Source organism: Aethalodelphis obliquidens, unplaced genomic scaffold, assembly GCF_003676395.1.
Source record: "Aethalodelphis obliquidens isolate GAN/ISIS:26980383/991018 unplaced genomic scaffold, ASM367639v1 scaffold17, whole genome shotgun sequence".
Lineage (NCBI taxonomy): Eukaryota > Metazoa > Chordata > Mammalia > Artiodactyla > Delphinidae > Aethalodelphis > Aethalodelphis obliquidens.
This window is the reverse complement of record NW_020837961.1, coordinates 24,911,961-24,936,254: the sequence shown is the minus strand read 5'-3', so window position 1 is coordinate 24,936,254 and position 24,294 is coordinate 24,911,961. Positions and strand designations below refer to the sequence as shown.

Sequence of the window (24,294 nt, the reverse complement as noted above, 5' to 3'; positions counted from 1 at the left end):
AATTTAGGTGTCTCCAAAATTCTCCATACCACCCCTTTTAAATTTATTGCTTAGGATGTGTTGGCCAATGTCACTCATTACATATTGGTTTGATACAATTTCATTCTTGAAGATTAAACTTTACTACTACTTTTTAAGATATCACTACATACTGACCACAGAACAAAATATTAAGACAACCTGCGAGTTTAAGTTAGTATTAATCTTAAAAAAATAAAAATAAAAGTGATCTTTGCATTAACATAAATGCAAGGTTCAGAGTAAAGGAGTTGTCAAAGCATAATCTTCAAAAGTTGAAAATATGACTTTTTAATAAATATAGAATGGACGCCTGTCAAATATTTATTTAACTGAATAATGAGGGAGCCGGCAGGATGGTAAAGATGGTTTCAAGGAATGATAGAAATAGGGGTTATTTGGTCCATCAGAAAAACTACAGGCCTGAGGAAATAGTTTAAGAGTGCAGAGATTTTATGTACACCATCCAAAAGCAGCAGCTAAAAGGCCATCACAAGAAAGGAGGGGTGAGGGCTTCCCTGGTGGCGCAGTGGTTGAGAGTCCGCCTGCCGATGCAGGGGACACGGGTTCGTGCCCCGGTCCGGGAAGATCCCACATGCCGCAGAGCAGCTAGGCCCGTGAGCCATGGCCGCTGGGCCTGTGCGTCTGGAGCCTGTGCTCCGCAACGGGAGAGGCCACGACAGTGAGAGACCCACGTACTGTAAAAAAAAAAAAAAAGAAAGAAAGGAGGGGTGAGATGTGCCTTAAGTTGCTGCAAGGGGAAGACAGGGCATCAGTGGAAGTGGTTTGGGCTCAGATTGAGAAAGAGCTTCTCACCGTGAAAGAACGTCAGCCGGGCAGTGTGTGCCTTGAGAGCAGGAACAGGTGTCTGTCTGCAGGTTCTCTGGCAAAGGCGTGGCCATCACAGCCTCACATCAGGAGCAAGTGAGGGAGACAGAGGAGGGTCACGTTTCCGATGAGGACTGGACTAGCCTCAACTAAGATCCCTTACAAAACTGAGATTCTGTTATTTTGTGAAAATTGATTTATTGCTGTTTAATTAAAAAATAAGAAGCACCATTTCCAAGGCTCAACATTTAATATCCTGGAGACAGAAGCCTTATGTTAGTTTTAGTAGCTGTGTGATCACAATAGTTATTGCAGCGAAGCCTTTTGATAATTTTTTCTCCTTTTAAAAATTGATAATTTACTTCAGTTTTACCTTTTTTACAAGCTCTACTCCCGAGAGAAGCGCATTCACAGTTTTGTTGTTGATTTTGTTGTTATTTTGTTGTTGATTTTGTTGTTATTTGTATTTTAATGTGACTAAATCTCAGTGTCTCAGGTGTGACACTTTTTTTTCCTTTCCACTAAAGTCATTGAAATATATTCACCTGGTCGTTCACATCAGAGGTGTAAATGGATTTTCTAAAGGTTTTTAAGAGATAATCAAAGTCAGACGCTTTGTGACTTAACTTCTTCAGGTGTTGCAAAAAGAAAGCTTAACACATCGTCTCAATTGCAAGGATGCTAAAACTATGCTTGACCTTGAATCTGCAAGGAGTTGGGTAACATCTTTTGCTAGAAGTGCCCATCTACCACTTGTTTGTTTTTAACCATCTGTATAGAATTTACTTGGGAAAGAGAAAGGAGAAGGAATCAGATATATTCAAGAGCAAATAGCGTGTTTATTTGATTTTCCAGCTTCCAGTGACTATTGCAGTTACAGTTTAGCTTTTTAGTTTACCCTTTTTACCATTGATATTTGCCATGGATATTTGCAAAAACGCGACTTTAAAAAACTGTATCAGCCATGTCACACAAAGGCTTATATCTCAATTTGTTTCATGTCATCAAAAAGACATACTGAGTTTGAAGCTCCTCTTAGGTTTACTCTTAAAATATAAACCTGGGGAAATAGTGTAAGATTGCAAAGATTTTGTTTACACAATTCAGGATCACAGGCTCTGGAGTCAGGGAGATAGAGATTGAATTCCTCACATTGCCTTTTCCTGTCACTCAGTGTCTCTGAGACTCAGTTTCCTTCCCTAATAGATGGGGATAATATCAGTACCCACTGTATAGTGTTGTAAGGATTATGTAAGATAACACACAGAAGGTCCTTAGCGCGTCATCTAATACAAGTACTCCATAAATATTAGCTATTATTATTTTATAATAATTAGAACAACTTCACCAAAACTTAATTATGATGCTCTTGTCAGGATTAACGGCACCATGGCTGATTCATTTCCTAATACAATTGAAAAGCAACTTTCAGCTTTGTGCAACAATTCATTCTTAGTTAATGAACTTGAACAGCCATTCTTGAGAAAATAATGAGGAATTGTGAATCTAGAATTAGAAGATACATCCTATTCACTAGGAAACTTAATGTCTTAGCAACAAATGTCGTAAGTCCTTGTAAGAACTGTTGTGTGTTGGTGACCATACACTTGAAATATTCAAGCAGGAAAATCTGGAGATAATAGTGCTCTCCCTTCCAGAACGAGAGCATCTCTAAGAATTGGTGATCAGCTGGAAGCCAAGGTCATATAGCAACTAATCATGACATATATGTCCTTAGCAGAACTCTGTAGGAAACTGTACTGGTTGTTAATCTGCTACCCAGAGACCAGTGCTGCACTGGAGTCAGTTCAGGATTTGGAGCTGGACAAAGCAGGCTCTAGTCCAAGCTTTGACATTTATTTCCTGTGTGATTTTGGGCTGGTTGCTTGGCTTTTCTGAACCTGTTTCATCATCCATAAAGTGGGGATATTATGGAAACCAACTATTTCAATAGAGGAAGGTCAAATTTTTAAATGTACATAAAAGTACTGAAGCAAAATACCATTAGTAGTACTGGTATTATTACTAATACTGTTACTATTCCACTATTGCAAAGGAAAATGAAACGGGCACCAGGAAGAATATGGGTGCCCATGTGTTATATGATACCAGTGTGGGTTCGACCCCTCTAATACAAGACAGATGTTCCCAGAGTGGTGACAATGCTCAACCTTCTTCCTGGGGGAAAATTCTTATCCTATCACAGATATCATACTGTTTCTCAGAAGTGTTATTAGTGCTATTGAAATTCCATAATTAACATTAATATAAGTTTCTGTTTTCTTTTATCTGAATTTAGATGAACTGATAGATAACAAGGGTAAAAGTGGCTAGGTTAGAAGCAAAGTCAAATTCATTTTCCATTTACTAAATTATTTTACTAACTCATTATACCCCCCCTTTAACATTGGGTTGGCCAAAAAGTGCCTTCGGTTTTTTAAGTAAAAATAAAAGACACGTTTTTCATTTTCACCAATAACTTTATTGAACAACATATTCACCCTTTTGTTCCACTACCTTCTGCCATTTTTCAGGCAACTTCATAATTCCGTCTGCCCCAAACTTTTTATCTTTTTGAGCAAAGAACTGTTCCAGGTGCCTTTTACAGTCTCCCAGGGAATTGAAATTTCTTCCATTAAGAGAATTTTGTAAAGACCGAAATCAATGGAAATCCGAAGGTGCAATGTCTGGTGAACACGACGGATGAATCAGAACTTCCCAGCCAAGCTGTAGTAGTTTTTGCCTGGTCATCAAAGAAACATGCGGTCTTGCGTTATCCTGATGGAGGATTATGCGTTTTCTGTTGACTAATTCTGGATGCCTTTTGTGGAGTGTTGCTTTCAGTTGGTCTAACTGGGAGCAGTACTTGGTGGAATTAATTGTTTGGTTTTCTGAAAGGAGTTCATAATAGAGGACTACCTTCCAGTCCCACCATATACACAAATCACCTTCTTTGGATGAATACCAGCCTTTGGTGTGGTTGGTGGTTGTTCCTTTCGCTTGCCCCATGATCTCTTCCGTTCCACATTATTGTACAGTATCCACTTTTCATGGCCTGTCACAATTTGTTTTAAAAATAGAACGTTTTCATTATGTTTTAGTAGAGAATTGCATGCGGAAATATGGTCAAGAAGGTTTTTTTTGCTTTACTTACGTGGAACCCAGACATCAAAGCAATGAACATAACCAAGCTGGTGCAAATGACTTTCAACGCTTGATTTGGATATTTTGAGTATGTCGGCTATCTCCCACGTGGTATAACGTTGATTGTTCTCAGTTATTGTTTTGATTTGATCGCTATCAACTTCAAGTGGTCTACCCAACTGTGGAGGATCGTCCAGCATGAAGTCTTCAGCACGAAACTTCGCAAACCACTTTTGACACGTTCAATCAGTCACAGCACTTTCTCCATACACTGCACAAATCTTTCTTTGTGTTTCAGTTGTGTTTTTACCTTTCTTGAAATAATAAAGCGTAATATGAAGAAAATGTTGCTTTTTTCTTCCGTCTTCAATATTAAAATGGCTACACAAAAATTCACCAATTTAGATAAGTCTTTTTTAAAATGCATGCTGATATGACAGCTGTCACAATACAATCTAACAAAATTGTTTCAAATGAAGTTAAAGACAACTAAGTGCTACTAGAGCCATCTTACAAAAAAAACCAAATGAACTTTTGGCCCACACAATAATTTGACATTGTTGGAAGGATCAGCTCCAAGCTCCCTCTCCTGGCCTCCAAGACCTTTGATGATCTGGTATCTGAATCCTCCACTTGATACTTTTTTTCCCTCCCTGCTCAACTTCATAGCTTTGCAAATGCCCTTCCTTCTTCCTGCAATATCCTAACACCCTTTCTACCGGATCACTTTTCATTAATTCTTCTAATTATTTGGAACCATGCCTGGCATGTAAGTGGATATTCAATAGACATTTAAACAAATTGACTTGAAATCAGATGGCTCCCACCTAGACTGAAACAGCCAGATATTTCCATTTCGACGTGACCTCACAAAGTTCGGAATTCCTCCCAGAGTCTGAATGGATTCCATGTTATTGAAGGACAGTAACTCTTAAAAATTATTTTGCACATTGAGCTCTTCTAAATGGTGCTGATGAGACCTTGCTTCAGAGGCACCAGTGGAGCTGATACACCACAATACATGTTTTAATAAGTAGATTTTAAAATATAACACTTGAATAAAAAGGTGGTATTCCTTATTGCCAGCTAGCTGTGAAAGTTTGCACAATAAAGAAGCATTTATTCTATTATTTAACAATAAAACAAGTCTGTGTGTGGATATTCACATGTGTATATGCCTAAAAAAGTTATGGTAGCAATATTCATATAAGGCAAGCCATTCCCTTTGGGCCACATCCAAAAGAATTTAGTTACTGTAATGATAAAAGGGCTTCCATATATTAATACCAAAAGGACTTTTTCCCAAAAGTAATGAAGTGGTCCCAGACCTCGATCCTGGGCACAGTATAGTCTCTCTCTGTCTGTCTATCTCTGTCTCTGTCTCTGTCTCTCTCTCTCACATACACACACACACACACACACACACACACACACACACACACACACAGACTCTTTGGAATTTTAAAGTTCCAAGTAGAATTCATTAATAAAAATATGAACTGCTTTTTCTTGTATAAATCATAATAAAGTGTTGAGAGGTAAAGGAACAACTAAGGGGGCAAATCATCAGCTGCTGCTGTAAAACCGAGACCTGTCATGTTAACTCCCAACTCAAACACCTAGTTTTAAAGATTTACCTTCAAGAATCCTAAAAGCTTGTATCCTGCCTCATCAACAACAGCCTCAAACTGTTCCCTGTCATCGAAGAAAACAAATCTTTTGCTCCTTCCTGCCTCTGGAGGCAGAGGGACTGAGGTGGTCCTGGGTGGCTGAATTAGATGAAAGACTTGCCTTCCACCATGGAGACATGGAGTCCAATCAAGTGAAATGAGTTTTGAGATCCCAACTCATTTCCTAGGGGAGATCAGTTCACATTACAAAATCATGACATCCCATTCATCACAACTGACGTGGTCTTTGCTCAGGAGAGGACCCCAACTGGGACTAAACCACCTGTCTTCTCTTGAAAAGGGGCACTTTATCCAAGTTAGAGTTGAAAGCCTTGGAGTGAGAAATCTTGCCAGCTTCCACCCAAGTGATGCATATGCAACGTGGAAGGAAACTTAAGCTTAGAAAAGGCAAGACGAGTTTAAGGAAGATTGGTGGTTGTACTTTAAATGATGCCAGATATGAATAATTATGCTAGAGATGCTAAGGCATTATGGTCGGGAGAGCCAAGAGTGGGGCTCCCTCTTCTTTATCTCCTAGATTTTATTAAACAGAAATGAGAAGGGTAAGCATGTCCATGCATCAGAGTTTAAAATGGCAAAGAAAGTGTCCTGTTTTCCAGGCTGATAAATGATCATCATCTCTTTCATTTCTTTCAGGGCATCGTTGTAACACCCCTGCTACTGCTGCTTTTTGTGAGTATTTTGATGTTGTTTTTAATATTCTTTATTAAAAGCCATCTACAACCCTTTAAGAAAGGTCTTTAGAAATAAATTGAAATTTGAATCTTGCATCATATTTTGAACTGTTCTTCCAGTTGAGCTGTACCAAGTCATAACATGGAGACACAAAGAATCTCTGTAGTCTCACGGCCCAAGGAGAGCAACAGGACCCAGTTCTTGGGCCTCTGACTCCTGGCTAAATCATTAATTATTACAAATTAATGACCTGTGACGTAGGTCAAAAATGTGCTGCACTTTATTTTCTCACTAGTGAGACGGAAGTGATTGCTAGTGAGCAAGGGTTTGATTGAAAGAGCCTTGGTCCAGGGGACCAGACAAAGCTTAGTTTCCTGTGCTGGTACTGATAGGAACTGCCTTCCTCACTTTGGGGAATACTGCCTCGGTGTTTTCATCTGTAAAATGGGAAACAATAACACCTACCCCAGTCTGTCTCCCAGGGATAATGAAATGTGCTTTAGAAAGGAAAAGTACAAGCTACTGGCAAACCAAGCAAAAATTGTTCTGAAAATAAGAAATGCTAATTAGCTGTCTTATTTCTTTTGGCACTAAGCATATGAGAAATTAGATGAGAGATTATAATAGAAATTAATGTTATCTCATGCTGAGAAAAGCATATGTAACCATGAATGATACCTAAAATATTTTATGAACTGTGCATTTTTCATACACACATCTCCCAAGTATAAATCACTCCACTCATCACTGAAATAGAATAGGGATGCATTTCTGGGAGTGAAATGTAGCTGTTTGACTAGCACTATTTGTCAGTGAATTAAAACTATGGGGCAAATTTATTTAATTATAGGGTAATTACCCAAGTTGAAATTCAATTAGAGTAATAGAATGTGGGACTTCATTTCTTACAAGCTGTGTAGGAAGTGGAGAGGGAGAGATGCCCTACTAAACAGTTGGATTTTGCATCTTTCATGAAAGACATTTCCTTCCAGTAATAACCCTCAGCCTTACCATCCCTTCTGAAATGCTAGCTCCATCCTGACAAGGTAAGGAGAGTCAAATCAGATCACTTCCCACAGCATCACAAACCTCATTAATTTAGACTTAGCAATTCAGAATTTGCAGTGAGTCAAATTGAAACTGAAGTGAATGTCTCTTTGGGAAAAAAAGACTTGGTTGGTATGTACCTACCTGCTCACCTGCTCACTAGATGTGAGGACCTGGGATCGTCCCTCAGTGTTTTTTCCAAGCCTTGGGATCGTAATTTCCCAGGAGCAGCACTTAGTGGGCACAGGATGCAGGCCAGCCTGGGGTCCCCCCTGGCAGTGAGTCAGAGAAGTAGCATAGAGCTGGCCATATAGAAAGTGTCCAATAAATGGCTACGTACCTAGATTTTCTCCATTGCAGAAGAGTAGCATCTCCTACTCAGGGGACTCTTTGAAGAAGATCATGAGAGAAGTCACAGCCACAACTAGGGGGCTAAGACCTAGGTAGCACTTTTTTTTTTTTTTTTTTTTTGCGGGACACGGGCCTCTCACTGCTGTGGCCTCTCCTGCCGCGGGGCACAGGCTCCGGACGCTCAGGCTCAGTGGCCATGGCTCATGGCCTCAGCCGCTCTGCGACATGTGGGATCTTCCTGGACCGGGTCACGAACCCGTGTCCCCTGCATCGGCAGGCAGACTCTCAACCACTGCGCCACCAGGGAAGCCCATAGGTAGCACTTTTGAGTATCTCAGAGTCTGGAATCCCTGAGACACTGTTTCAGCTGTGACTAAAAGAACCAGATGCTTACTTTTCTCCCTCTCTTCCCATCTCCATGCCGTAATAAGACATTCCCAGCTGGTTAATATTAATGGCATCATGCAAGCTTGCCTCCCCTCTTAGACCCTAGACTTGTGAGCTTTAGTTGGTTCAACCTTTTTAAATCATCGAGCTACAGGAATAGTGAAAGAAACCCCAAGACCCTCAACTTAAAAGTTTAATGCTTCCCTTTTGAGCCAACTGGGCTGTCCCACTAGGTTCAATGGCACCGTCACATGACATCAATAGTTACTTCTGTGTTACGTGACTTGAAATTGCATGTACAGTATATAATACTTTTTGCCTGTGCACTTTACGAACAATGGGAATTGCTTAAACACTTGGGTGACCAGGCTTCACTTAGCAGGAGAGAAAAGCCTGAGCGACTTAAAATGTGAACACATATCATTAAAGATGTAGTGTTTTTCATCAACACCCCTGTTGTGGCTTAAATTGTGATTCTCCAAAAGATAGGTTGAAGTTCTAATCCCTAGTACATCCGAATGTGACCTTATTGGAAAATAGGGGTGTTGCAGATGTAATTAGTTAAGATGAAGTCATAGTGGTACAGTGTGGGTCCTTAATCTAATATGACTGCTGTCCGTAAAGAATAGGAGTCAGAGAACCACAGGGAGAATGCCACATCACGACGGAGGAAGAGATTAGAGAGACGGGTCTACAGGCCAAGGGACACCAGCGGTTGCCGGCAAACGTCAGAAGCTAGAAGAGACAAGGAAGGATTCTCCTCTAGAGATTTCAGAAAGAGCATGGCCTTGCTTGATTTCAGACTTACAGTTTCCACAACTGTGAAACAATACCTTTCTGTTGTTTTAAGCCACTCAGTTTATGATATTTCATTACAGAAGTCAAAAAAGCGAATACAACCCCTGAAAATTGAATTGTCTTTTTTTTTAAATCATATCTTGAAAGTGTAAATTTCTGGATAATCAGGCACAGTAGCTAGTAAAAGCCATTTTTGCTGATGGAGTCTCAGTTCCCTGTATTCTTAACATCTTCTCAGAATGTTCCCTTTACCATCTTGCTCCAACTGAAACCTGTCTTCTTATTCATGTTTTTGCTGTTGGCATCTTTCATATCACTGAGCCTTGAAATGGGAGAAGGTGTCTTTCTTGTTCCTCTTTACCAATCCCAGATCACTTCCCATGACTTCTCCATAAAATCCTCCTATTACCTTTAAAGGTTATGCCAGCACACCTATATTACCTGCTGCCATTCTTTGTTGTAATTGTCAGTGGAACACCAGGTCATGCTCTAAGAGTCCAGAAAAATGTTAGCACCTTTCCATTGTCTTCTTTTTCACAATACACTTGGATTGATTCTTGGTGTTTTCAGTATTCACATAGTTGACCTTCCCAATACCCTGGCCTCTAAATTCTTGACCCCCTTCACCAGTGAGATTGCCTTCCCCCTCATCTCAGCCAGTCACCCCTGCAGTCAGACCTTTGACTTATTACTGCCAATGATAGCATCCTTCCATAATCCTATTTTCAAATGTCTTCTCCTACTAGCAGCTGCTATCTTTGTGACTTACTCCCCAGATTAAGAATTCTGCAAACTTGCCAGGAGGGCTCATTTATTTACCTTATCACCTTCAATGCTTCTAACTAATCCACCCTACCCTCACCCTCTTACCCTCAGATTCCATCTGACCTAGCCTAGATCTCATGGTCCATCACTGTAATTACTTTATTACATACACCGTCAACAACCTTGCTCATCTCTTACTGCTTCCTATTTGTCTGGCAAGTGCCAGGCCTGCTTAAATCCAACTCTACACCCTTCTGTTTTTGTACCTGAACACGCGGGGGCACCCACTCTCATGCTGACTGATCTCATTTGAAATTCATGACAACTAATTGTAAATGAGCCTGGCAGTGCTACTCCCTTCCCCAAACTGATGCACATCCCCAATCTCTAGAGAATCATTTCACACCTTCTCGTTGCTTCTCAAATCTCCAGTGCCTCTTCTCTTTTTTTCATCTTAACTGATGCAGAAAGGAAACTAGATGATGAGGAAGTCAGAAGCAATCAGAGAAATTTACAAAATCCCGCCTACTTGCTTCTATATTTTTCACCTCTCTCCTCCTTCCGTAGATAAACTATCTTTGCTCCCATCTAAGGCCAGTCCCTCCAATTGTGCCATCCCTTATTGCCTACTTAACAATAGGAGCCACACACATTTCCCTCTTTCTCCTATGTCATTAAATTTTCTATCTCTGCTGGGTCATTTCTGTCAGCATGTAAGCATTCTGTAATATTACACATCTTAAAAATTAAATTTCACCTTATCCTACCTGTAGTCCATTTCTGTGTACTCTTTTATGGCACAGTTCCTCCAAAAAGTTATTATTATTATTTTTTTAATGTTGAGCCTTCTTTTTTAATTTATTTTATTTATTTTTTTGCTGTGTTGGGTCTTCGTTTCTGTGCGAGGGCTTTCTCTAGTTGTGGCAAGCGGGGGCCACTCTTCATCGTGGCGCGCGGGCCTCTCACTGTCGTGGCCTCTCTCGTTGCAGAGCACAGGCTCCAGACGCGCAGGCTCAGTAGTTGTGGCGCACGGGCCCAGTCGCTCCGCGGCATGTGGGATCCTCCCAGACCAGGGCTCGAACCCGTGTCCCCTGCATTAGCAGGCAGACTCCCAACCACTGCACCACCAGGGAAGCCCTCCAAAAAGTTATTTTAACTTATTTATCACTCATTCAGTAATACATATTGAGTTCTTCCAATATACCAGTCACTTTCCGGGGTGCCAAGGATATAGCAGTGAGCAAAACAGATACATCTTTGCTCTAATGGAGGTTATATACTAGTGGAAAGAAGCAACCAACAAATAAGTAAAAATATATTGTGTAAGATGGGTGCTAAAGAAAAAATAAAGTAAGGAAGGGAAGTGGGTTGGGAGGTTGGACTGACTGAGAAGCAATATTTGAGCAAAGGCCTAGAGGAGATACCACCAGAAAGTGAGCTTTCTGGTGGTAGAATGTTCCAGGTGGAAGGAACGACAAGTGCAAAGGTCCTGAGAGTGTGCCTGGTGCCTAAGGAACAGCAAGGAGGCCAGTGTGGCTGGAATGGAGTGAGCAAGGGGAGAGTAGATGGAGATGAGGTCAGAGACATAGCAGAGGCCAAATGATAGAGGACCTTGAAGTCCTTTGTACGGATTTTGAATTGTAATTCAAGAGAGACAGGAAACAACTGAAAGAGTTTTGATCAAGGGAATGGCATGTTCTGACATTCCCTTTAAAAGGGTGACTCTGGATGCTGGGTTGAGAGTAGATTGTTAAGGGGATCATGGTGGAGACAGGAAGACCAGTTAGAAAGCTAGTGCAAGAGATGCCATTAGCTTGGGCCAGCGTGGTTGAATAAATCTGGTGGGAGGTAGTTCTTTATTTTCTTGAAAGAGCTGAGAGATTGAATGAAAATTATGAGGGAAAGATAAGAATCAAGGATGACTCCACGCCTGTGCAACTTGAAGTATGGAATTGCCGTTTACTAAGATAGGGAAGGCTGTAGGGTCAAACAAGTTGATGGAACTCCCAACAAATTCAGTCTTGGACATGTCTGATTAAGATGCCTTTCAGACATCTAAGTAGAGAAGTCAAGTAAGCAGTTGACTAATATGTCTGGAATTCAGGAGAAAGGGTCTGGACTTTCTGTGTATGTATCTCTAGAGATACACATTTGGGAAAGTTCAGCATAGAGATGGATTTTGAGTTAGGCTGGATGAGATCACCAAAAGAGAATAAAGAAGGAGAGGTATCAGTGGACTGAATTTGGGGCATTCTAACATTAAGAGGTCAGCAAAGAAGACCAAGGATATCCAGTTTGCTTAGGAAGAACACCAAGAGATTTTAATGTCCTAGAAGCCTAGCAGAGAGTGTGTTTCAAAAAGGGGATCATGGTCAGCTACTTCAAATGCTGGTAATAATTCGGATAAAATGAAGTCCAACAATTGGCCATTGATTGTAACAAGATGGAGGCCACTGGAGACCTTAACAAGAGCTATTTCAGCAGAGTTTTGGAGGAGAAAGCCTTATTGAAGTTGGTTCAAGAATAAATGAAGAAAGAAGAGTTCATTTTGCTGTAAAGTGTGCAGGAAATGGGAGAGCAGCAAAGTTAATGAAGGACCGAGAGAGGATTCTTTTTTAAGTTGGGAAAATTATTAGCATATTTGTATCAATAGATTAATCCAGTTAGAGAAGGAAAATTTGATACAGAAAAAAGAGGGGAGAACTCGTGGACCCATGTCCTTGAGTAGGAGAAAGGGATGAGTTCTAGTGTGTAAAGGGAGTATGGCCTCCTAAGCACAGATAGTTCATCCAGAGTCACGGAAAGGAAGCCATGGGATATAGGCAGGGATGCAAGTAAATTGGATGATGTAGTTATAGGAGCTTGTTAAGTTCTCCTCTGGTTCTGTTTTCTCAGTGAACTGGCAAGCAAGGTTAGGGGTGGAGGACAAGAAAAGGCAAGGAGGTGTTGGAGATTTGATGAGAAAGGCAAAGACATGAAACAGTCATGTGGCAGAGTGAATGGAATGGACAAATGCAGTGCTATGGTCCAGCAGCACCGAGGACCATCCTGAGTCTTTACACTTGGCATTGGCTCAGCCTGGATTCTCCCCACCCCGGATATCCACATGGCTCCCTCCTTCACTTTCATCAGGTCTCTGGTCAGATGTCATTTTAGAGGAGAAGAATAATATATTCCATCACTCTCTCCCCACCTACCATTCTTAATTGTTCTTCTTTAGCACTTATCACGTGACATCTTAATCACTAGTTAATTTGTTTATTATCCATCTTCCCTAACTAGAGCAAAGCATTACAAGATAGCAGAGACTTTATGTTTTGGTCACTGCTAAAAGCCCACTGCTCAAAATAATGCCTGGCTATGGAAGCCACTTGAAAGCATTTTTGAATGGATGCTTGGTAAAGAAAAACTGTTTCTGTTCTCACAGTACTTCTAACACCAAAGGTGTGGGTTTTCGATGCCAAGGGATTCTCCAATTCTCTGCAAATACCAACCGGGTATTCTACAATTTAATTCATTTTGACACTAACTTCCCAGAGTTAATGCAGACCCCACAGGTGGAGGGCTCAGTCTCCCAAGATTGCCTCTCACTGCAGGTGCCAATTAGAAATAGTGGTTTCCAGGTTACCCACACTTCTGTCCGACTTGGCTACAAATCAGGGGGCTCCCACAGCCCCCTCCTCAGGTCCAATAATTTGCTACCACTGTTCACAGAACCCAGTGAAACACTTTATTTATTATTACCGGTTAATAATAAAGGAAACAAATAAACAGTCAGGTGAAGAGGTACATAGAGCAAGGTCCAGAACGGTCCCAAGTGCAGGAGTTTCTGTCCCATGGAGTTTGGGGTGTGCCACCCACCCTGCATATGGGTGCATTCACCAACCCGGAAGCTCTCTGAACCTTTCTGTGCCAGGTACTGGGGACAAAACCCAAATAATGTAACAAAAGACACTCTTATCATCCCATCCCTCAGGAAGTTCTGAGGGTTTTAGAAGCTCTGTGCTAGGAATTGGGGACAAAGACCAAATATATATTTCTTACTATTTCACTACATCACAGTTGGACAGGTGCCTCTGTTCAAAGAGTCAGGCTAGGACCACTTTTAAGACTTGTATGTCCTCATCACTTGCTCTACCTTCAGGGCCACATTCCTTATTGAAAAGCCATTTTGAATGGACCGACTTCACTTCCCTCACAGTCTGTTGTGCAGGGGTGGCATGGTATGGGGAGAAAGCATCCCGTTTTGGTTCAGTCTGCAGCCAGTATTTGTTGTGAACAGTGGATTTTCTTTTACCCTTCTTAGCCTCGGTTTTTACCTCTGTAAAGTGAGAATTATAAGCTGAAATGAATTCATTTATGGGAAAGCCTGTTGTAAACTGTAAGGAACCAGCAAATGGTAGTTATTTAAATTTGACACTTTATAAAGGAAAATAGAAAATAATGCCAGGAAGGATGTCAAGGTTTTGTAAAAGCACTTATCTGATGAAATGCAGCGATGGTCCAGCTAGTCCAGACCTTAATGATGGGCTGAGTCTTAAAACTGTAAGATTCTATAATCATCTATAATCTTATAAACTTGTATATAAATGAATCTAATATTTACCATGGCTGGCAATGAGTGCAGTGAAACTTCCTGAAATAGCACCATTAACTCCTAAGGCTCAAAGTGCTTTTTACATATATCACCTCAATTTTCTTGATAACATACCTTTGCTATTGGCAGGGGCAGAAATTATTGTCTTTATTTTGTTAGTGGATGTGTATCAGACGATGGAGTTCCAATCTGAAAGGGTAAATAAAGGCCTTGTCTAGCTAAAAACCATACTTATAAGTTCATTACTTGAAATTCCATGTGAATTGTCCTTCTGAAACAGTGGTAAGCAGCCACTAGATTTTGTCCGCCTGGGCCAGGAACCATGAATATCTTATTCATTAACTTATCTCTGGTGCCAAATATTCAATAAATGTTGGAAGGAGGGGAATAGAAAGATGGGTCAACAATTATTAGAATGATTCAGATGATAAATAAGTGGTTCGAAGGTTAGCATTCCAGCCTGAGCCATAAAATTTTACTTTATATTTGCTATGACAAATAACTTACAATTTTTTTCAATAATATTAAAACATCCATTCTTTTATTCAGTGTTTGGATGCCTACTGTGCACAGTGAATATTACAACGATCAGTCTGACATTGATCCTTCCCTCAAAGAATTTATGATTTAACAGAGAAAATAGAATATATTCACAGATAATTAAAATCCAAGGTAGAAATTGTATCACAAGTATCATAATATTTCAAAGGAGATTACTAAAAAAGAAAACATTTTATTTAATAGGAGAAGTGGGTTTTTTTACAATAATTTTTTACCGAAAGAAGCTTTTTTAAAAAATATATTCAAGTATAGTTGATTTATGTTAATTTCTGCTGTACAGCAAAGTGATTCAGTTATATACATACACACACACACACACACACACACACACACACACATTCTTTTTAATATTCTTTTCCATTATGGCTTATCACAGGATATTGAATGTAGTTCCCTGTGTGTGTAGGACCTGGTTTTGTTTATCCCTTCTATATGTAACAGTTTGCGTCTGCTGACCCCAAACTCCCAATCCGTCCCTCCCCCTCCTCCCCCTCCCCCTTGGCAACCACAAGTCTCTTCTCTATTGTCTGTGAGTCTGTTTCTGTTTCGTAGATAAATTCCTTTGTGTCATATTTTAGATTCCACATATAAGTGATATCTTACGGTATTTGTCTTTGTCTGACTTACTTCACTTAGTATAATAATCTCTAGGTCCATCCGTGTTGCTGCAAATGGCATTATTTCATTTTTATGGCTGAGCAATATTCCTTTGTATATATGTACCACATCTTCTCTATCCATTCATCTGTTGATGGACATTTAGGTTGCTTCCATGTCTTGGCTATTATAAATAGTGCTGCTATGAACACTGGGGTGCATGTATCTTTTCCAATGAGAGTTTTTGTCTTTTCTGGATATATGCCCGGGAGTGGGATTGCTGGATGATATGGTAGCTCTATTTTTAGTTTTTTAAGGAACCTCCATACTGTTCTCCACAGTGGCTTTACCAATTTACATTCCCACCAACAGTGTAGCAGAGCTCCCTTTTGAAAGAAAACTTTTAATTTGAGGAAAACTTTTAATTTGAGAGGTAGATGGAAACTTCTAATATTTCTCCAGGGATCTCCTACTTACTTCAAGTTTTTTTCATGTGCGTGGTTCTGATTCTCGTTCATATCTAACATCACTTAAAACTTGCAGATCTTTCCTGTCCTCTGATGTGGTTTCTCACTAACACTCTGTTTACCGACCATTATTACAGTTTTTATTCAGCAGCAAATAATAGAGAAGAGTGAAAGAGAGAGATTTGAAAACTTGAAATGGAGTGTTGTGGGTAGTGAAGATGCAGAGGCCCCGGTGCTGAGTCAAGCACTTAGGCTGTGAGGTCAGGGACAGTCCATTGGGCAGTGTGAAGCTCCTGCCTTTGTAGACCCTTGTCCCCCCAAGTCTCCTTAGCAGCTCCCTCACACCTTCTTCCCAACTACATCTTGGCGACTGTGCGGAATGAAAGGAAGCAACGTCTAAACTTCTCTCTTACTCCCTCTAAAATTAAGACAAAGAAGGTAAGATAACTATGTTCACACTGTGGAACAGGTCAGTCTAATTCTACGCAGTTATGATCTAAGGAAACCAGATATTATCTGGTATTGTCATGGCCTCAAGCCTCATAATTCTGTAGACCACCACTTTTATTTAAATGAGTTCCTGCGTGGCAGGGGAGAGTCAGTAGCGCTTTGAGCTTGTGCCATTGGAACGACAAATCAAGGCCTCACCTTCCACCGCAGCCACAAAGGTCAGCTCAACATCAAGACCCCTGGAAACACAAAGGGCGGAAACTTGGACCACTGCTGAAAGTCATGTTCTCAGAGTTACAGATCAGCCCATCTCCATATGTGGGGATGGTCACATCAATCGCTTAGGATATTTAATAAACATTCACCCTCATGCTTACCCAGTCAATAGTAATGTAAGCTCCCCTTAAGTAAGTGGGAGCACCACCAGCTCTGCTGTTATATTAATTGATTTTATATGACTTGATTTCTTAGAAATCTGGCCCCTCATCAAGTAGATATTTAGAAGGCATTGTGATACTTGGACATACATACACACATGTGTACAACACGCAAACATGTACGTGCACCCCCATGCATGCACACCAGGCCCTGTTTCTAGACTAACTGTATGCTCCATTCGTCTGACTGTCTCTTCTGTTACTTTCCATTTCAGCAGTTCTTAAATCCAATCAGCTTGAATTCTCAGGACACTTTAAAAGAAACCTTGTTTTTCTGGAAGGGGAGGGGGACGGTGGGGAGAGGGGGAAAATAATTTTTATTGAGTCGGTATAATGGGTACTCTGTGCATATTCCCATGTGAGTAGCATGAGTACCTTTAAAGGTAGGTGTTATCCTCACCTATATGAGAAAACTTAGGTTCAAAGACTAGTCAAGAACACGGGGCGCTTTCAGGCAGCGTTCCTTCCAGGTTTTGCTTACAAAGCGTGCCTCCTAGGAGACAGGTGATTTTAAGACATTTTATCAGCACTCAGTTACTACTTCCTGGACATATATTTTAGGTAACATAGGAAAGATAAACAGAATAAGGCATAAATATTGCCTTGAAGAAACTTAAACCTCATGTAGGTAAAGAAGAATAGACTATGGAAGAATTTTAGAGGAAAAATTAACTACTAAACTATGTGATTCAGACTGAATTTCATAGGAGTTCACAGAAGAGCGAGGTCAGGGTTGGGGAGAGACGTCAGTGGCAGCTTTCAAGGCTACAGTCATCATTAGTTTCTCTAGTAATTGGCTACCTGTGATAGAAAGTCCTTCAACTTTTGATCCCATCAATAGAAACAAAAACAGCAAATACAGACATTAGTGTCATGTACAGTACTCTGATTATTTTTTGTAGTGTGTTCCCAATGATGCTTGCATAACTGATGGTCACATACATGTGCGATGTATAAAATGACGATAAAACATAAAGCACTTGAAGAGAAACGATCCCATTGATTGCCTCAGTTGTTCCACACGGAGCCGGGCTCTCCACCCTGTGCCCAGGAGCGTTTGTTCCTAAAGCCAGTAAGACGGATCTCATCTCCTCGAGCCTGAGAGCAGCTTATCTTCTGACTGTGTGTATAAATCACACAGGGATGCTTCTCACGCATGGAGAATTTTGTAATGCAAGATAATCTATGGAGTCTTTTATAAATGCTCTTCCTGGGACTCCCCCAGACCTTGTTGAAATAATGGGGAAGCAGGGGAGCACCTGGTAAGCCACTTTCAAATGCTCTAGAAGCAACATTGATAAACTCTCCCCACCCCCATCCCCCTTCAAGGACCATTGACCCAGAGAGGCCAAGTCCACTGCTGCTCTGGGACTTGGCGGACTTATCTGAAGGGATGCGCTCAGGTGCAGCGCTGTCCTAGCCAGGCTTCTCCCTGCACCTCGGTCCCGCTCCAACACCAGCGGCTGCTCCCCAAGCAGTTATGATCTGGCTGAAGTTAGAAGGACACTGCTTCCTTACACCACCCTTGCCTGTTGGTCCCTCTTCTGGAGGAACTTAAAACTTTGTCTCCTTAAGGGACAATTAGCAACAGCAGGTTCTGGGGTTCCTGAACCAAACTCAGGATTGACAGGACCGAATCCTGTGGTCATGGAATAACGGACAAAGCTTGTTTCTAGATGCCTCTGCGTATCTCTGCCTCTAGCCAGCCGTGTCCTGGAAGCCCATCTTCACACAGCTTTCCTCTGTGTGATAAGCTGATTTACAGTTCATTTGGGCACATTTCACTACGATTCTTGTGTTGTTTGAATAAACAGAACTTACAATTGTACGTCGTTTCCATCAGTTATTGGAAGGTAATCTTTTCATCTTACGTTTTAAATTAGCAGATAACAAAAAGAAATGTTTTACATATTTTTTAATCTCTTAAAAAAATCATTTAAAACCTATTTTGTTCTTTGTTGCTCAGAGAAGGAAAAATACCATGCCTCTAGATATATAAATAATAAATAAAAGGGATCATTTCCTCAACTACCTATACACATTCCATGCTGTAACCCATCTCTAGTTTGATACACACAGCCAAATCAATGTGGCTTTTTAACAACCATATTCTTAATTTTCATAAAAATGACAGTCATTTTTCCACTGAGCCTGTCAGCCTGGTATACTTTTGAGTCATTGATTTTATGTAAGCAATCAGTTCAGTTCGCATGGAATGAAAGACTGGACTATAGATTCTGGGGAAAGACGGGACTGTAGAAGGGCTCAGGGGATCAAGGCCTAGGGACACTCTCCCTTCTTACGTCTGAATGCCTTGTCTTTGTGACGGGAAGGGGATAGTATTTATGAACATCCATAATGTCTGTGTGTGGGTACAAGAAAGTTAGATCCAATAGTAAGCAAGTCCCCTCCTTCTTTCCCTCGCCTGGGGCTGGGCTCTGGGTAATGTAGGTGAGGGGCCAGAACTGGGCCGGAAGGGAGCTCATCCTGCTTTCTATATAGGTCTGAAGTGGCTTCTTCCTGATTTCCTCGCAAAGGAGATTTAACATTCTTTACTCTACAGTATAAACTATAAATATCTATTCTTATGTTTCTCTGAATGTGGGACTCATGAAAGCAAAGACCAACCATCAAGGGTGAATTATATAATACAATAATGTTTTAATAGCTGAGAAGGGACACAAATAGTTGCAGCGCCTGTGGCTAATGGATTTCCCTGGTAGGAGATAAAAGGCTGATTACACAGAGAGCAAGTGAGGACCTGGTGCGTTAATGACGATTTACAGGTCAGCTCACTTACAGGAGTGATTTAAAACGCACCATCTGTTTTCTAACTGTAGGCTGATAACTATGATTTTACAGACGGTCAATGTGTCTTCGTCAAGAATTTACTTATTTGTCTTTCTGAGTCTGCTTAGTCTGGCCCTGTAAAATTTCACTGACTGGACGCCCCCAGATTCTTTCCAAATCAAACAATTTCTAAGTTGAATGGATCGATAGCAGCCAATCTTGCTTCGTTTGACTCAGCCTTTCTCTGCCAGGTTAGAAAATTAAATCCTAATGCTCTACAGCAGGCCTTGTATGTACTGGATTAACTTCTTTCTGACACATCTACCCTGGTACTAGTGATGTACCATCCTTGAGGGAGTTAAGAAAAGAGTTACTCAAATAATCTTCGCTGTCCTGTGGTTCAAATCCAGAAACCCAGGTGAGAAAGGCTACACCGTCGTCCACTGCTTATCCAGTTTCCTCCCATCCCCGTTTTTTCTTTTTTCCCCTCTTTTTTTTTTTGCAGTACGCGGGCCTCTCACTGTTGTGGCCTCTCCTGTTGCAGAGCACAGGCTCCGGACGTGCAGGCTCAGCGGCCATGGCTCACGGGCCCAGCCGCTCCGTGGCATGTGGGATCTTCCCGGACCGGGGCACGAACCCACGTCCCCTGCATCGGCAGGCGGACTCTCAACCACTGTGCCACCAGGGAAGCCCTCCCTCTGTCTTTTTGCTTCTGCCCTCCAGCTCCCCATCTCCTTGCAGCCCTCACAAAACACACATACAGACACACAGACGCTCTTCTCTTTCTCTCACATGGAGAAGATAAGGGGAGGCCAGCTTTGGCCTCCACTCCTGCCCCCTTCCCCATCTCACTGCTCTGTCCCTTCTGTTGTTAATGTGCGGTGGAATGTAAGGATTAAGTGTGAGGGCTGTGGAGACAGCCTTCTGGGTTGAGTTCCCGGCTCCGTCACTTTCTAGGTACGGTGACCATGTCCAGGCTGTTCAAGTGTTCTGTGCCACGGTTTCCTCATATGAAAATGGGGGTGCTAATGAGACCCACCTCAAGGGGTCACTGTATTAAATCCTTCAACACATTAGGCATTCAGAGCAGTGCACAATAAATGTTACCATAACTGTAATTATAGGAGACAATTGGGTGGGAGGCTCCTGGTCCTTTCTTGGGGCTGTGAATTCAGCAGGACTCTGTTACTTACCGAAAGCTGGAAGGATGGAAAGAAGAAAAAACATTGTCAAGCCTCTCTTTCTACCTATGTGTTGTGGCCATTCATTAGGTGAACACACATTCTGGAGCACATACTGTGTACTAACTCCGTGGTTCTCAAAGGTAAACCCCAGCCCAGCAGTAGCAGCAGCATCACCTGGGGCCTGGTTAGAAGTGCAAATTCTCCCCTTCCTCCCCTCGTCCTTCCTGCTAGGTGTTACGAATCAGAAACTCTGAAGGTGGCACTAAGGAACAGGTGCCCTCCAGGTGTGTCTGGTATGTTAACGTTTGAGAACCACCACCCTAGATGTAGAACGTAGTCACTCTGCTGGGCACCTGGAACATAAACATGAAAAGGACCGCGTCCCTGACCTTCAGGAACATACAGTCTACTGGGAGAGGCAGATGTGTAAACAAGAACAACCAAGGATTCTGAGCGGTACAGTGGCAACACAGAGCCACAAAAGAGGGGGTGGCCGAGTCCGCATTTGGGGAGGAGGGTTTGGAAATAATCCCCAAAGAAGTGATGCTTGAAATAATTCTTAGGAAAAGACTAGAACTTTTCCAGTTATAAGCAGGGGAAAGAAAGGAGTGTGCACTTGGTGATGGGTGGACCCACATGCAGACCTCAACTTTGAAAAAGCAGCTCCTGGAGCGGGGGGGTTTGGTTTTTTGTTCACTGTTGGATCCCTGGGGCTGAGAACATGCCTCTGGCCCACAGGCGGCACCGGTTACCATTTGAATGATTGAACACAAAGGTCTTAAATTCCCACATATTTAATTTTCACTGAAACGTTTCTTCGCAGCATGAGATTAAAACAAATAAACCTAATTGTGAGTTCTCTGCTTTAAAGCACTATATTCCTGAAAGAGATTAGCCAATGCCTGGACTGTTTATTTCACATGCGACATCTTAAAGGACGGGTTGGCAATGTGAGACGTAGGACCTTTAAACCCGCCGGGTGGCTCAGCGAAGCCCAGAGCACTTGCTTGACACAAGCTTATGCTGAACCCGCAACTTTATCCAAACGTGCAAATTATTGATGCTTCAATAATTGATGCTTCAGAGACCAAACACATTGGTCTCCGAAATAGAAACCACATGAGGTTCCTCATTAAAATGTGAAGAAACAAATAGCCCGGGCAGCGTATTTCCTTCTGCTTTAGTTAAAATCAACTCTGCATGCAAAGTGATTGGGTCTTGTAATCTTCTAGTCATGCTCTCAAATGCAGATGCTCACTCTTCTTTCTTCTGGATGCCAGGGCGTACTTCATAGTGTCAGGAACCTCCCCAAGGGGACCTCTGCATCTTCAAACTGACCACAGCGACAGGTCTGGTGGCCGATTCAAAAGAAAGGACTTATGCCAAGTTAGACCCCAGGACTGAGATTTCCTTCCTTTCAGAGCCACTTCTAAGGAAGCCACCCTGCAGGACTTCCTCCCCAACATCTCCACCGTACTTAGTCTGGTTTCGTGTACCCAGTTACCTACATCCCTGGCTAGCTTGCTCTGGCCTCTGATCTGACAAAGCCGCAGAGGAGGGCTGCTCTAACCTGTGCTCCTAATCAAGTGGATCAGAGATCATGGGTATTTTCGAGGACAAAGGGACCTTGGGGATCATGGACAACCTCCCACCCTCCCCCTCACCCCATAGCCTTTTCCACTGTCTTCTAGGAACAAGAGGCTCCCAAACACTGAACATGCAGGTGGTCTATTACGTGATGGATCTAGAAAGTGAAACACAGAATATTTTTCAACACCAAAGTTGAAATGGGTTTTCCTCTACTTCCCTTTTAGCTTGAATTAGGATTAAAAAGAACCCCCAACATGGACTCAATACACGAAATCACATTTTAACTCTTCTGTCCATTTGATCTGAGTTTACTGCTCTGCAGTAATACTTTATGGTTAAACTAACCAGCCTTCCCAGTGTGCATCTGGCTTCTATCACAGAGCAGATCTGGCTGAAGAGTTGCTTGCATGTGTTTGAGGAGCACTGCCAACTGCACATCATAACACAGGTCTTCGAAGTGTTCATTACAAGCTGCTTCTCTCTGGACCTCAGTTTTCCATCTTTAAAAAGAGCTACTGGGACTACAAGTCTCTTGCAGGTTAGGATTCTATCAGTTTTAAGTCTTACCTTCCAGAGCAGCATTAAGGAGCTAAGGAGGGGGTGGAGGAGAACTGAGGGAGGTAACATGCACCACCAGGCTCGCTCTGTTGTTTTACACAGGCGCACGTGCGTGTGAGCTGGTTCTTTCTTCCCTTGGTTTTTATCATGAATAGATGCCCTAAGTTTCTAGGTGCACGTTCGAGTTCGTTTTGTTACTCGTGATAAACAAGCAGTGAAAATAATAATACCAACTGATTTTGTAATGCTACGTGATAATAAGAGATTTTTAGATATACTTAAGTTTTGTGTGTTTTTTTTTTTTTAGAAAAAACAGGGATATGATTTTGGATAAGAGTTTGTCTCTTTTTAGCACCCCGTGTTTACAAATTAGTTCGTCTGTTCATTCTGCACAGGTTTACGCTTTCTGCATACATATTCTCTGTGCCAGTCCTGGGATAAGCACTCGGCTGACAGAGGGAATATAGCTTCATATGATTATTCATGAAAACGTTTAAAAAATACATTAAATAACTTAATAAAGTTGAGATAAAAAGAGGAACAGAGATATGTGAGATCACCCATGAGATTTCAGGCAAGAGTTGAGACTTTTTACTTGAGGGTTATCACCTTGAACCCTACTGCCTCTCTTCAAACATTGTGAACCCTATGGATAGAGCATTGAGTTGAATGTTTCTGAACTTGAAAACTTTGTTCTTTAAAGTTTATTTTTCTAATTATCCAGTGTCTCAGTTTCTTTGTAAAATATATTTTTCCTTATTTCAGTCCTTGCCCCAGGAGCATCCTTAGGGTTAATATTTGTGGAGAGGATATATTTGTTAAATACCTTGCACTTCAAGGACATCGTTGCTCTAATCATTAGCTTTTAATACTTTGGTTTTGACTAAAAAGAAATATCTAACAGCCATGTAACATTTAGCACACCACAAATCCTGTGTGTTCTTCACCAGTTTCGTTTTTTCTGCTTGTATTTCTTTCGTTTATATTTGTTCTGGAGGAAAAGGCTAGAGGCGACACTTTTTGTGGGTGAAACTGACAGCCAGTGGTCAGTGTTGAAGGCAGTATTAAGTGGATGCAGGCCACTGATGGACAGGGCATACATTCTTGACCTTCTGAGTGCGTATAGATTGGGGCTGAGGATGGGGGACAGAGTTTTATAAAATAGGCCAGGGCATAGAAAAGATTTCGGTAAGCCAGTTCACACAGAAATCAGTGAAAACACTGGTCCCACATCACTTCATTCTGAGCTATGGACTTCACTTATCTAAATATTTGATATGTTTTATTTAATATTCTCTGCCCTCCATCATTACCGTCTCCGCATCTTTCACAAAAATTACTTTCCAAAAGATATTTCCA

The 24,294-nt window shown here is 41.5% G+C and overlaps 1 protein-coding gene across 4 annotated transcripts in view; it reads left to right on the top strand.

Moving 5' to 3' along the window:
* The window catches only part of SLC10A7 (solute carrier family 10 member 7), a 252,970-nt gene that overhangs the window by 166,709 nt on the left and 61,967 nt on the right, over positions 1-24,294 (top strand). For all 4 annotated transcript variants that reach the window (XM_027117111.1, XM_027117113.1, XM_027117114.1 and 1 more), the window contains one exon: positions 6,318-6,353. In XM_027117111.1, the coding sequence (XP_026972912.1) occupies positions 6,318-6,353 (36 nt within the window). The remainder of the gene's footprint in view (positions 1-6,317; positions 6,354-24,294) is intronic.